The 12,846-nt window shown below is 39.2% G+C and overlaps 1 protein-coding gene and 1 long non-coding RNA gene across 7 annotated transcripts; one reads left to right on the forward strand and one right to left on the reverse strand.

Moving 5' to 3' along the window:
• Nucleotides 1–902: 902 nt before the first annotated feature.
• Nucleotides 903–11,052, reverse strand: LOC125542963 (replication protein A 70 kDa DNA-binding subunit A-like). Of its 6 annotated transcripts, none has more exons than XM_048706193.1 (17): nt 10,865–11,052; nt 10,714–10,779; nt 10,349–10,460; nt 10,195–10,271; nt 4,808–4,973; nt 4,447–4,723; nt 4,273–4,366; nt 4,049–4,185; nt 3,889–3,970; nt 3,678–3,804; nt 3,438–3,589; nt 3,069–3,357; nt 2,914–2,996; nt 2,622–2,678; nt 1,966–2,010; nt 1,822–1,869; nt 903–1,694 (listed from the first exon to the last, which is right to left on the reverse strand). In XM_048706193.1, exons 5-17 carry the CDS (start codon nt 4,958–4,960, stop codon nt 1,658–1,660), a joined length of 1,581 nt encoding a protein of 526 aa, XP_048562150.1. In that variant the 5' UTR covers nt 4,961–4,973; nt 10,195–10,271; nt 10,349–10,460; nt 10,714–10,779; nt 10,865–11,052; the 3' UTR covers nt 903–1,657. The 6 variants fall into 6 exon arrangements, with proteins under 6 accessions (XP_048562150.1, XP_048562149.1, XP_048562153.1 ...); XM_048706192.1 differs by having other exon boundaries at nt 10,349–10,561; XM_048706196.1 differs by having other exon boundaries at nt 1,801–1,869; nt 10,349–10,561.
• On the forward strand, nt 2,801–3,970 carry LOC125542964. The gene is made up of 3 exons (XR_007298204.1): nt 2,801–3,041; nt 3,129–3,213; nt 3,571–3,970. It is a non-coding gene; the product is annotated as an uncharacterized LOC125542964 (long non-coding RNA).
• Nucleotides 11,053–12,846: the final 1,794 nt, after the last annotated feature.

The following is a 12,846-nucleotide window of genomic DNA, read 5'->3' on the forward strand; positions in this document are numbered from 1 at the left end:
AAATACACGATCATGCAAAGGAATATGACAATGATGGAACGTGTCATAATAAAACGGAACGGTGGAAAAGTTGCATGGCAATATATCTCGAAATGGCTATGGAAATGCCATGATATGTAGGTATGGTGGCTTTTTTGAGGAAGATATATGGTGGGTGTATGGTACCGGCGAAAGTTGCGGGGCACTAGAGAGGCTAACAATGGTGGAAGAGTGAGAGTGCGTATAATCCATGGACTCAACATTAGTCATAAAGAACTCATATACTTATTGCAAAAATCTATTGGTCATCGAAACAAAGTACTACGCGCATGCTCTTAGGGGGATAGATTGGTAGGAAAATACCATCGCTCATCCCCGACCGCCACTCATGAGGAAGACAATCAAAAAATACCTCATGCTCCAACTTCATTACATAATGGTTCACCATACGTGCATGCTACGGGACTCACAAACCTTAACACAAATATTTCTCAAATTCACAATTACTCACTAGCATGAATCTAATATCACCATCTCTATATCTCAAAAAAATCATATGGAATCAAACTTCTCATAGTATTCAATGCACTTTATATGAAAGTTTTTATTATACCCCTCTTGGATGTCTATCATATTAGGACTAAATTAATAACCAAAGCAAATTACCATGCTGTTTAGAGACTCCCAAAATAATATAAGTGAAGCATGAGAGTTCAACAATTTCTATAAAATAAAGCCATCGCCACGCTCTAAAAAGATATAAGTGAAGCACTAGAGCAAGATTGCCTAGCTCAAAAGATACTAGATAATACCCCGCGCGTTGCGGCGGGAATTGGATGCAATACATTTGGATGATATTTATTTTTCATAGAAGATGAATATTTGGACAGACAATATGATAATTGAAATTTGGAAAACACATATGTATAATCATAAATACTTATTGAAAATTAGAAAATACATATGTATAGTCATAGTTATACGTTGTTCATAAAAAGAAGATAATATGTGGTATAATTTATTTGTAGTTGGGGTCTTCTTCGTTGAGAACTATCTGTTCATGTGGGTTCCTTTCGTAATGTACTTGAAGATGTATTTGGTGGTGTTGTCTTCACGTTCAACGGTTTCTCTGAAAGCAACAGACACTGGTGGTTTTGGAGTAGTCTTTTTCTTTTCAGTTGCCTCCATGTACTTCTTCTGAGCCCTTGATGAATTAGTTGTTGAGTGGGGCAGAACATTCCTTGGTCCATCATATTGTATCCTAGAGAAAGATTTATGTGTTTAATGTTATTTGCAGCAAGCATAGGGATGTAGAAAACAACATTTTATGCAGTAGACGTACCTGTTGCCTTCGTGTTGGCTGTCCATTTTTGTGCCGGTAGTCAAAAAATTTTGATTTGAAAGATGAAGTTGTGGCGAGTACAATATATTATGGGGGGTCTTATATAGGTGTCTCACATGGGAAAGAATGTCTAACCGAAAGATTTTTAAGTAATGGTTAATGCAAAAATCAAATTAGCATTCATGTATTTTAATGCAGAGAACATAAACTGGAACCACTGATAAGTTGGTAGTTGGACAAAATTTGTAATGTTCCTTGGTTACAATAGAAACTGAGCAAAGTGGTATGAACACAAGGACTATGTTATTTCTGGTTGTAGGCGATGTACGTTATTCCTCATTTCTCATTTGTAGCAGAGTGCAAGTTGTCCTGCCTGTATTGGAAAATGAAGTGTTGTCAAAAAAAGTAAATAACACAATATATTACTGGTTTTTTAAATCAGAAAATGAAAGTTTATATAGTCAATGTAAAGTACTTAAATCGTCCAAATGTTCCTTTACTCTGGCTGTTCCTGTTGATGCAATTTTTCTGGAAGTGTATCTACATTCCTGTTGATGGAGATTTTTGGCAACTTTAAATATATGCAGGAAGAAACTCATATTGTTCGCTGAATTTGTATAAAGGGTGTGAGAAACAGAACATACTCATGCTTGTTCTTTTTCGCAGTACTTTCTTCCAGTTCCTTTGAGCTGCAATTTAGAAAATTGGTTCCATTTATTATATCAGATATTGAAAGTAATAAAGCATGAATCAAAATAGAAAATGAACTGGGCAAGAGAATATAAATGTAACCCAAGAACCTCCATGTACTTGAAATAAGTTACCATTTGGGAAACATACCATGGATGAGATGTAATCCTGAATATATCATATTCCCAATATTGAGCACAATATAGCATGTATAAGTTAGTGTTCACTTGCATGACTAGTAATGTTTGTGTAAGGAGACTACAAATAATTGTGAGTCGGAATTGATTTTGTGAAATTATCATTTAGTTGGTAAAAGCTTGGTAACTTATAGACTTTAAAATGGAGCAGGCAAAGAATTCTAGAAGACAGAGCTAGGCTTTAGCTTGAGAACTCCATTAGTGTGACATGTAAACGTGAGTTAAATGAAGCCTAACACCACATTAGGAAATGTGATGCTTCAGGTACTGCCAATGGATTTATGTGATTTCTATTACTGTGTACTTTAGTAGTTGTTAATGGTTACTTCTAACTGCTGCCAGGAAGTTTGTATGTGCCTTATGTAGTTATTGGAGAACCATGGTGCACTAAGGTTTTGAGAGTGTTCTCATACCTGTTAGATTTGTCGGCATCACTCTCAGTAAAATCAATTCTTTTTTTTGCGTTGATCCTGATTGTAATGTACATCACATATGTAAAGAAGTCTTGATCAGAGGAATACAATAAGATGGAGGTTTATGAAAGATTACATGTAGCAGCATATAAAAAAGAGAAAGCATTTGAAAAGGGAAAAAGACTAACATTCAATTCCATTTGGACTTTCACATAAAAGTATCATTGTGGCAAGTCATATAATGGAGAAGCAATAAGAGAGATGTTTAAAATCCAAGTTTATGAAGCATTACCTATTTTCGTTTTCCTTTATGCTGATAGACGTTAGCTTATGAGTTGTAGGAGTATTGTCATTGGTGGTTGTATCCTCGCCTGACTGAAAAAGCATCACACATTATGTTAATAACCATGATATATGAAGGTAATGAATCTGTAAGAAGTTTCTTACCTTTGGAGCACGTGGAACAGGTGTTGATTCAGTATTGTTGACAGAGAAACTTTTTCTCAGGACATAATTTATAGGGTACTTGGCAGACGAATCAGTGTTCATTCCTATGTAGAATAACTTCTCTTTACCAATGGCCTTATCCAGGGTAAGCACATGATCTGTAGCTTCTATCTTCATACTCATTGAAACATGATCAGCATGACGCTCAACTAAGTCTTCAGCTACTCTAGCGAAAGCAATTGCATCCAAACTTCCCGAGTTATCTGTTAGTGTAAGGGGAAGTTTGTACCTGAAGCATGGTATAGTTGTTAGTGACACGATAAAAAAAGGAATTATTTAAGTATTAGATTTTAAGAAGATATATAATACATTGGGCATGGAACTGGAAATTGGCAGCCACATGTTGGGGTATCTGTCATGTTGTTATATCCTTTTCCACAACGCTTGCATGCTTTGTAGTACCATTTGACTGACGGTATAATTGATGCTACTTTTGCGATAGTGCTGAAGGTTGCTCCTCCCTGGCACAAAAAAGGATGAAGTATCAATAATCTATTTTATTTTGAATGGCGAGGCAGGAAAAAGTGAACTGCATGAGAAAGTGTTCACCTGAAAAGATGATGCTGGAAGGTTAGATATTTCTTCAATGGTGTATAGTTTGCCTGCTGCTTCAAGTGGAGATACTTGTTTGACCTGAGGGAGATGCTTTTGTAGAGTTGGGCATTTCCATTGATAGCTTCAAATGTTTTTCATATAAAATATTAGTTTGCTGTAGTGCTAAACATAAATTCTGTATGCGCAAGAGTGAGAAAGAGAGAACCTGGTGCGGTACTTTTGAACTTCAGGTATATCAAGATCAAGATATATTTGTGTCGCAGAACTTGAGGATCCTTGTATCATACCTATAAACTTATGTTATTAATAGGATGTTTAAATAAATATGTTTATTATTTCTTTGGGCAAGTTTTTTTATAAGTTACCTGTAAACCTTTGTAGATTTGCAGTTACACCAGCAAAAATGGCTATGACAATTCCTTCTTGAGATTTTTTAAGTACTGTTTCTTCATCAAATGATTCTCCATGCTGGCCCCATAGAACTAATTCTTGTGTTTGTTCTCTGGAAAATTAAGGTATAGTCATTCTGAGGGGAACAGGTTATTAAGGTAAAAAAATTTGAATAACAGGAGCAGCTATGAAGACATACACTAGGTTGCGAATTTTGATCTTCCGAAATTTGTGCTGAGATGTTTGGCTAGCATAGTCATATGGACCAACATCACATATTACTCCTATCACATCTAAAAGGTTCAAGTATGCAAGTCGTTATGCATTGAAGTATAGTGGTTAAGAGATAGATAAGTCAAGCACATTATGTTACCTAGGAGTGGCTTGGAATCAATTGCTTTTTGTGGCAGCTGATCAAATGGGCAAAAGTCGAACGAAAGTGTAGGTATATCTGCACCTCTTGAATGTAGCGGATGAACCTTTGTGTCTTGTTTGAATTGCAGCATATAATTCTGATGGCGATAGACATATGATTTGCTTCTGATATCGATAGCTGCAACATTTGAAATAATATAGACAGATCCTTGAGATAGCAACCCACGAAATTGTTTTTCAAATTTTTTAGGCACACTAATTTGTGCCATGGATCCCTGCAAAAGTTCAAGTAATCAAATGATTTGGAACAACAATGTTATTGTGTAATGTTAAATAGGTAACTATAAAAATGGACGTACATCTTCATCCAAGAGAATGCCATCAATGCTGATCAAAGCATTTCCATATCTGGGATTCGTATTTATAGCATCCCAAAGCCTTATTACCCGTGCAAAGACCTTACAGTTTTGCTGTCCCACTGTAATATCTTTAAATTTCGTAGTTGACTCCATAGGGGAGATGGATCTGAATGAATAAGAATGTTAGGAAAAAATGATGGCATGCAGAAAAAATGTATTACATACTTGTGAAATTTCAGGCATAACATAAATTTGAGTGGATAAAATACCTAGCTATTTTAGCTTCTATGTGTATTAATTTGATTGAATACCTCGGCATATACTACATTATGTGTGCAATGCTCATAAGAAAATGGGCTATTTTCAATGAAAACTCGCAAGCCGTCTGGTGATGTAACTCTTGAAAATGCCAGATATAATTGACCGTGTGAGAAGACATTAGATGGTAAGTAGACACCAACTCGGTTTAGTGTTTGCCCCTGACTTTTGTTTATTGTCATAGCATATGAAAGGCGAACAGGAAACTGGCGACGCCTCAATTTGAAAGGCCACTTAGACTGAGATGACGTAGTGACAATTCGAGGAATATACACTCTTGAACCTATAGCCTTCCCTGTTATGATTTCTCCTTCAATGACACGACCAGTCAGTTGTGTAACAATGAGTCTAGTGCCATTACAAAGTCCCCTTGATGGATCAAGATTACGCAGTAGCATTATAGGAACACCAATTTTCAAATGCAGTATATGATCTGGAAGTCCAGGTATGTCAATGGTGTTTAGCAACTCTATTGGATATAATGCTTCTAGAGTAGAATGATTAGGACAACTATCATCAATTGAATCTGAACTATAATATGACATTTCACTTGTTGCTAGCTGAGAAATCATTCTTGTATTTATTTTAGAAACGACATCATTTGTAGGTGCAAGAATTGCACGATCACACAAATACGATGTAATGGTAGTTGACTCACAGCCTGAGTTGTAGACAAATGATATCAATCCATCTATATTTCTAGAATCTGGGGACAAAAGGAGATATTGGGGGATCTGTATAAATATGCTATTGGGTTCATTTGGAACAGGAACAAAAGGCTCAGTGCCATTTCCAATTCGTAAGAGCCAGTCAGCAAAATTCTGTAGTTCTTCTCTCCTGGAGATGGAGAGACACCCTGAGGTGAGCCTCATATTTTCATTCAACTGTAGAAGTGTGCACTTGTTCCACAAATAAGAGTTAACAATGCAAGATTTCAAAATCTGTTGCTTGGTTGCATTTTTTATCACTGGTAGTGTTTGCCGAAAATCCCCACCAAGAACTACAGTGATACTTCCAAACTGCATGTCTTCGGCATTAGGTCTAGTATCTGACATTATATCTCTGAGAGTGCGGTCTAGTGCTTCAAAACAATATCTATGATTCATTGGTGCTTCATCCCAAACTATAAGAGATGTGTTTTGAATAAGTTCTGCCAGGTGTGTATTTTTCTTTATGGTACACACTGAATTCTCTGAAATTTCCAAAGGAATTTTAAAACGGGAGTGTGGTGTTCGACCTCCCGCGAGCAATAGAGAAGCAATTCCCGAGGATGCTACTGCCAATGCAATTTTCCCTTGACTCCGCAAAGAATAAAGTAAAGTAGTCCATAAGAAAGTTTTACCAGTCCCTCCATATCCATAAACAAAGAATGTTCTACCTTCATTATTTGTGGCAGAATTATAGATAGCATGAAATACATCCTTCTGGTTGTTGTTTAGCTTCGGAATATTATCATTCAAAGTGGATGTCATGTTTGGAATGTCATAGGTAAGCTCATCCAGCAAAAGCCTATTTTGTGCAGAAGCATTTCCTATATCATCTGGCAGTGGCAAACTAAAATGTGATAAGCAATATCCGGAATCCTTCAGCAATTTATCCAGCTCAATGAGAAGACAGGATGTCACGTACGAATCTAGTGATGAACTGCTCAACTGAGAAGGATGAAGATTCAACCGATGTGCTATATCTTCAAACATCATTGATGCATGCTCCTCAAAAAGCTTGATAGGATTTGTTACATTGCAAAAAAGCAAAAGGGTAACAAAAAGCTGACGTAATTGGAATGGTGATGCCCACTGAGCCGCATCTTTTAATGCATTGGACCACTCTTGGTCATCACCTAGGAGGCCTAAAGCTCCACATGCTGAACGAAATGTAGGATATTCTTGTCCTGATATAGTCCTGATATCAGTGAAGGAGGTTGGACCTTTACGAATGTTCAGCAACATTCGCAAATAGAAAGGCTCTCCTTGTGAAGGGTTGACATGTGCCACTCGGCCAATTTTTTTTTGAGGACCTCGACGATGATCCCAGTATTTCCCTTGCTGGTGCCATGTCCAATATTCTGGAAATTCTATGTACGTGTATTGTCAAGCTTCAGGGTGTTGCATATTAGCATCTAACCATGCAGTGAGTTTAGTGGTCACATTTTTGGGGTCTTCAATAACTTGTTCCAGATTATCATCTTCCGAATAAATTACATTGTTCTCAAGAGGAAGATGAACAGGGAGCCTTTCTACGAAAGGGTCTGTATGGTGAATATCATATTGCTGCAACCGCCAAGCAGCATCATTTGGTGTCACACAACGACACTCTAAATAATTATCAATTTCATTAACGGTTTCAGTTGATGAGGCTGATGTTGAAAAGTTGCTGTGGAGGCCAATTCTAGCACAATCAAATCCTTTTGTGACATACTTGAAAAGATATTTGTGCATACCATCATGGTTAACCTTCTCTACATTTATATGAGCTTGGTACTTAAACACTAGGTCCACATTGTGAGGAACAATGAATCTATTGTCAATGTCAACATTATTTTTCCTAGCTGTTATTCCATTATTTGGTCGGGCATATTCTGTGAAACCATTCTCCCGTACAGTTGTTTGCTCACAGAACTCCTTTGGGTAAAATTTGGTGCATTTTCCTTCTGACATACATGGTGACGACTGGCCGAGAGGGCCGCAAGGGCCATGCACCATAAAAGAAGAAACAACCTCATATCCTATTGGATCTTTTACAGGATCCGGCAACTGAGCAGAAATATAGGAATCTATCTTCTGTGCATCTAAAGGTGCTTCTTTGGCTAACCATATAATTATATGAACATGTGGGAGTCCACGTTTCTGGAATTCAACTGTGTAGATAACTACAGGAATGTAAAACATGTTTAATAACCAGCAGAAAACTATGTTGAGAGAAGGGAATATAAGTTTAAGAGAACGCTTATTACCTGCGTTTATGGGTCCAAAGAATTGTTTCTTTTTAATATCATCCATTAGAATATTAAGCTTCATTTTGAATACCCGGTTGACAATATCTGGACGGTCAGATGGTTCTTGACCAGGAATGGATGATAGAGCCTCTGTAATTTCAGGCCAAGTAGCATTTGATGTGAACGTGACAAACAGATCTGGGAAACCATATTTTCTACAAATAGCAATGGAGTCTTGGTAGTTTTGGTATAAGTAGCGAGGGCCTCCAGTAAATGAGGAAGGTAATATAATCCTTTGGCCAACAGAAGAACCTGATGTAATACCCTTTGACACAGAATCTGCTAAACAACTGAATGATGATGATCTGTATTTCCGTTGAAAGCTAGGCTTGCGGTAGAATGCAATACGAAAGGTTTCAACAGAACAATAGCCATCCACAAAGTAAGCCTGTGTTAACCTTTTGCATCGTAATGGAGTGTTGAAGTCATTTGGCCTATCATGTAACCTATATGCATAGTATTCTAGCATTGTGACTTTTTGGCGTTGATTTGATGCATTTGACACTGGAAGGCACATAAGCTCATCATGATAACCATCCTCACCATATGGAAATAAAAGAGGATATTGCATGGACATAAACTTGCAGTGTTTTTCATTGATCTGTTGTAACCGTGATGAATGATCTTCTATTATAATGTCTCGTCCAACATTAGAAGACCCTAAATCTCCAACCACTAATCCAACAACTTCGGATGCAACTGGAGCACTATAGATATCTCCATGGGCATCAGGTTTGCCATATATTCTGATGTATAAATGGTCAGAATCATTGCCATGTAATCTTTGACTTGCTGTTCTAAATAGTTTCACAATGGGATTATGTGTGTTCAACATTGTTATGAGGGACTGAACAATGCCTTCATTAGCTTGGAACAAAGTGCATGTAGATGAAGCAATGCGCGAAGATGAAGTGGTGCACGAAGATGAACCGGTGCGCGAAGATGAGGCAACATTTATTCTATTTGAAACCTCACACTCTGTATCAAATATGTATAATTGTGCATATTCTGGTCTCTGTCCTCTAGATGGTCTCATTGAACCAACATGGTGGCAGACTTGGCCACTGATCTTGAAAATGTATGGGCCTCGGCCATCATTTATGGACTCATCAATTTTAGCTCCCATTGAAGTCATGGCAAACATGGTATTGTACTGACGAATATGATGAAAGAAGTGGCTTGAGAGTGAACTATTCTGTGAAGTGAGTAAATCCAATAGAGGTTGAGGAGGAGGATCATATGGCTGGAGGGTAACTTTTCCTCCTTTGCAGCACAAATTATATGTTGGATTTTGAGTATGTCTTTCTCTGCGTACACGCTCGTCATACCAAAAGAGAGCACCACAATGTTGGCAAGAACACTGGGGGCCTCCAAGAGTTAAGGGTTCAAATATAGTTCCTGAAAGATGAGGCACAAAGAGAGGGTTCTTTTGTAAACGTAAATGATCACTGAACTTGGACACATGAACAGGGATTAATTTAGGCAAAAGCTTACGTTTATGGGCAAATATCTAATTATGTGTGTCTGACATTGATGTGGTCGATGCTTCATTTCCTCGGCTCTTGTTTCTAGTGATTACATCCAAACGCCTACGACGGTTCTCGGTGGCAACATGTGAGTTTGATCGAGGAGTGGAATCAGGTACCGATGGACGGCGTGCCCGTCCACGTCCAAGTCCACGACCACGTCCACGTCCACATGGAACTCCTCGTGTATGACCAACCCCATGCCCACCTGAATAACGCGAAGAACTTTCTGCGCTATCCATGTCGACAACCCTAAGAAACCCACGGGAACGGGAATAGTTGAATGCAGGGCAAAATGGAAGACACTTTTGTTTAATTGTTCACATGAGAATTGAAATGTAAGGGTACATGTTGAATCAAGCAAAACTTAATTCAATTTGAGTGAAGCAAACTACTTGGATGAAGCAAACTAAAATCCATAATAGGCAAGGAATTCAAATGCAAGGCTATGCATTGAATCAAGTTAAAAAAATTGCATATCAATGAAAATCCAGAATAGGGAAAGATACCAAATTTTAGGAGTAGCACTGGGTGGGAACATTGTATACCAGTAGGAGCTGTAAACGTGAGGCACGTGGGCATGCAGCAAGGGAAGAATAACCAAGATGATTGAAGTGAGAAGCACCTGAAAAGTCCAAATTTGTGACTCAATCAGCAATATGTCAAGAGGGAATGGCATGGAGAGAGGAGAGAGTTGCTCACCAGCGGAAGCACTATGAACACCCTATGGGAGACGTCCACCCATGCTGGAAGATGATGTGAAAAGGATGAGCTGAGGTGGGGCAGACTTTAAAGGGGATTTCTTCAGTTTCTTCTGCAGATCGTGGGGAGAGTAAGTGAAGCATCAATCATCAATTTCTTCAGTTTCTTGTGCAGATCGTGGGGAGAGGAAGTGGAGCGTCAACCATCAATTACCTACAGCAGAATGGTTTTTTCTTATTTTTAGTGCAGAATGGTTTTTTCTTATTTTTAGTGTGGGCCATTTGGAGCATTGGGCTGCAAATGGTTTGAAGCAGTGGGCTATGTAGGTTGGAGTCAGCAAACGAAAAAAAACAGTAGGATAGTACCTTCATCTGTAGATGCGTTGACCCAACGATTGAAGGTAAGCTACTAAGCAACTTGGAGCAACCCACCTAGGAAGTGAATGGAAGCACTAAAAATCAGATGAACAACAAACCAGCCCAATCCCAATCTATAATAAGGGGAATACATGCTCACCGGAACTGGGGCGTTGGTAGGCACGGCGAGCTTCTTCACCGGAGGTTGGCCATGGCGGGGAAGGCGAGATCCCGTCAGGCCATGGCCATGGCGGCGGCAGGAGGGCGGGGGAGGGACCGGTGGTAGACGGGAGTACTCCTTCCCGAGCCATTGGACAGGTGCTGCTCGGGGATGCTCCATCGGACAGGTGCTGCTCGGGGGCAATGGCCATGGCGACAGCGGCGGGGAGGCGAGGGGAGGAGGTGGCGACAGCGATGGTTGAATCAACTGGGCGGGCGATGGGGTGGCCGCGTCTGCATCCGGAGCGCCGCCGCCGTGAGGAGGATCCGGAGCGGGGGAAGGGGATGAGGAGGGGCTCTGCAGGAATTGGGGCGCGCGATGGGACGGTCGGCCCGCGCCAGAGCGCCGCCGCCGTGATGGCCGGGCCGCATCAAGAGCGCCGCCGCCGCCGTCAGGATGACCCGGAGCGGATCAGAGGCAAGGGAGGCTGGCGGCGGTAGGAAATCGCGAGGGGACCAAGGGCATGGGGCTTGGCCGCTGGGGGGATTTTGCTTTTTCTTTACAGGAAAAATAAGAAATAACCTCAGGAGGTGGGCTGCGTGGGACTGTTTAGGGGTGACGTGGATGCCTGTGATTGGATGCTGACGTGGCTATGTTGCATGTTGAGATAAATCAAGTAGTGGGGGTGAACTTCTTAAGTATATAGGATAAGTGAAGCACATAGAGTATTCTAATAAATCACGATTCATGCATGTCCCTCTAAAAACGTGTGTACAGCAAGGATGATTGTGGCAAACTAAAAAAGCAAGACTCAAATCATACAAGACGCTCCAAGCAAAACACATATCATGTGGTGAATAAAAATATAGGCTCAAGTAATGTTACTGATAGACGAAGACGAAAGAGGGGATGCCTTCCGGGGCATCCCCAAGCTTAGGCTCTTGGTTGTACTTAAATATTACCTTGGGGTGCGTTGGGCATCCCCAAGCTTGGGCTCTTGCCACTCCTTTTCCATAGTCCATCAAATCCTCACCCAAAACTTTATAACTTCACAACACAAAACTCAACAGAAAATCTCATAAGCTCCGTTAGTATAAGAAAATAAATCAACACTTTTGGTACTATTGTGAACTCATTATTTATTTATATTGGTGTAATATCTACTGTATTCCAACTTTTCCATGGTTCATACCCCCCAATACTACCCATAGATTCATCAAAATAAGCAAACAACACATAGAAAACAGAATCTGTCAAAAACAGAACATTCTGTAGTAATCTGTAAGAATCGAATACTTCTATAACTCCAAAAATTCTAAAAAATAGTAAAACCTGGGAATTTTTTTATTAATCTTCTTCAAAAATAATCAGTATTTTATCACATTTCTGTTAGGAAATAGAATTGTTTTCCTAAGCACAAAAGTTTATGTTTTTCAACAAGATCAAATCAATTATCACCGTAAGCCATCCCAAAGGTCTTACTTGGCACAACACTAATTAAAACACAAAAACACATCTAACCAGAGGCTAGATGAATTATTTATTGCAAAATAGAACCAAAAAGCAAAGAACAAAGATAAAATTGGGTTGCCTCCCAACAAGCGCTATTGTTTAATGCCCTTAACTAGGCATAAAAACACAAATAGAGCTAAGTATTGTCATCTTTGGTATGCAATCCATAAGTAGCTCTCATAATAGATTCATATGTAAACTTAATTTTCATTCTAGGAAAGTGTTCCATGCCTTTCCTTGACAGAAATTGAAATCTAATGTTTCCTTCTTTCATATCAATAATTGCACCAGTCGTTCTAAGGAAAGGTCTACCAAGAATAATAGGACATGTAGGATTGCAATCTATATCAAGAACAATGAAATCTGCAAGCACATAATTCCTATTTGCAACCATAAGAACATCATTAATTCTTCCCATAGGTTTCTTAATAGTGGAATCCACAAGATGCAAATTTAAAGAGCAATCATCA

Source organism: Triticum urartu, chromosome 3 (genome assembly GCF_003073215.2).
Source record: "Triticum urartu cultivar G1812 chromosome 3, Tu2.1, whole genome shotgun sequence".
Lineage (NCBI taxonomy): Eukaryota > Viridiplantae > Streptophyta > Magnoliopsida > Poales > Poaceae > Triticum > Triticum urartu.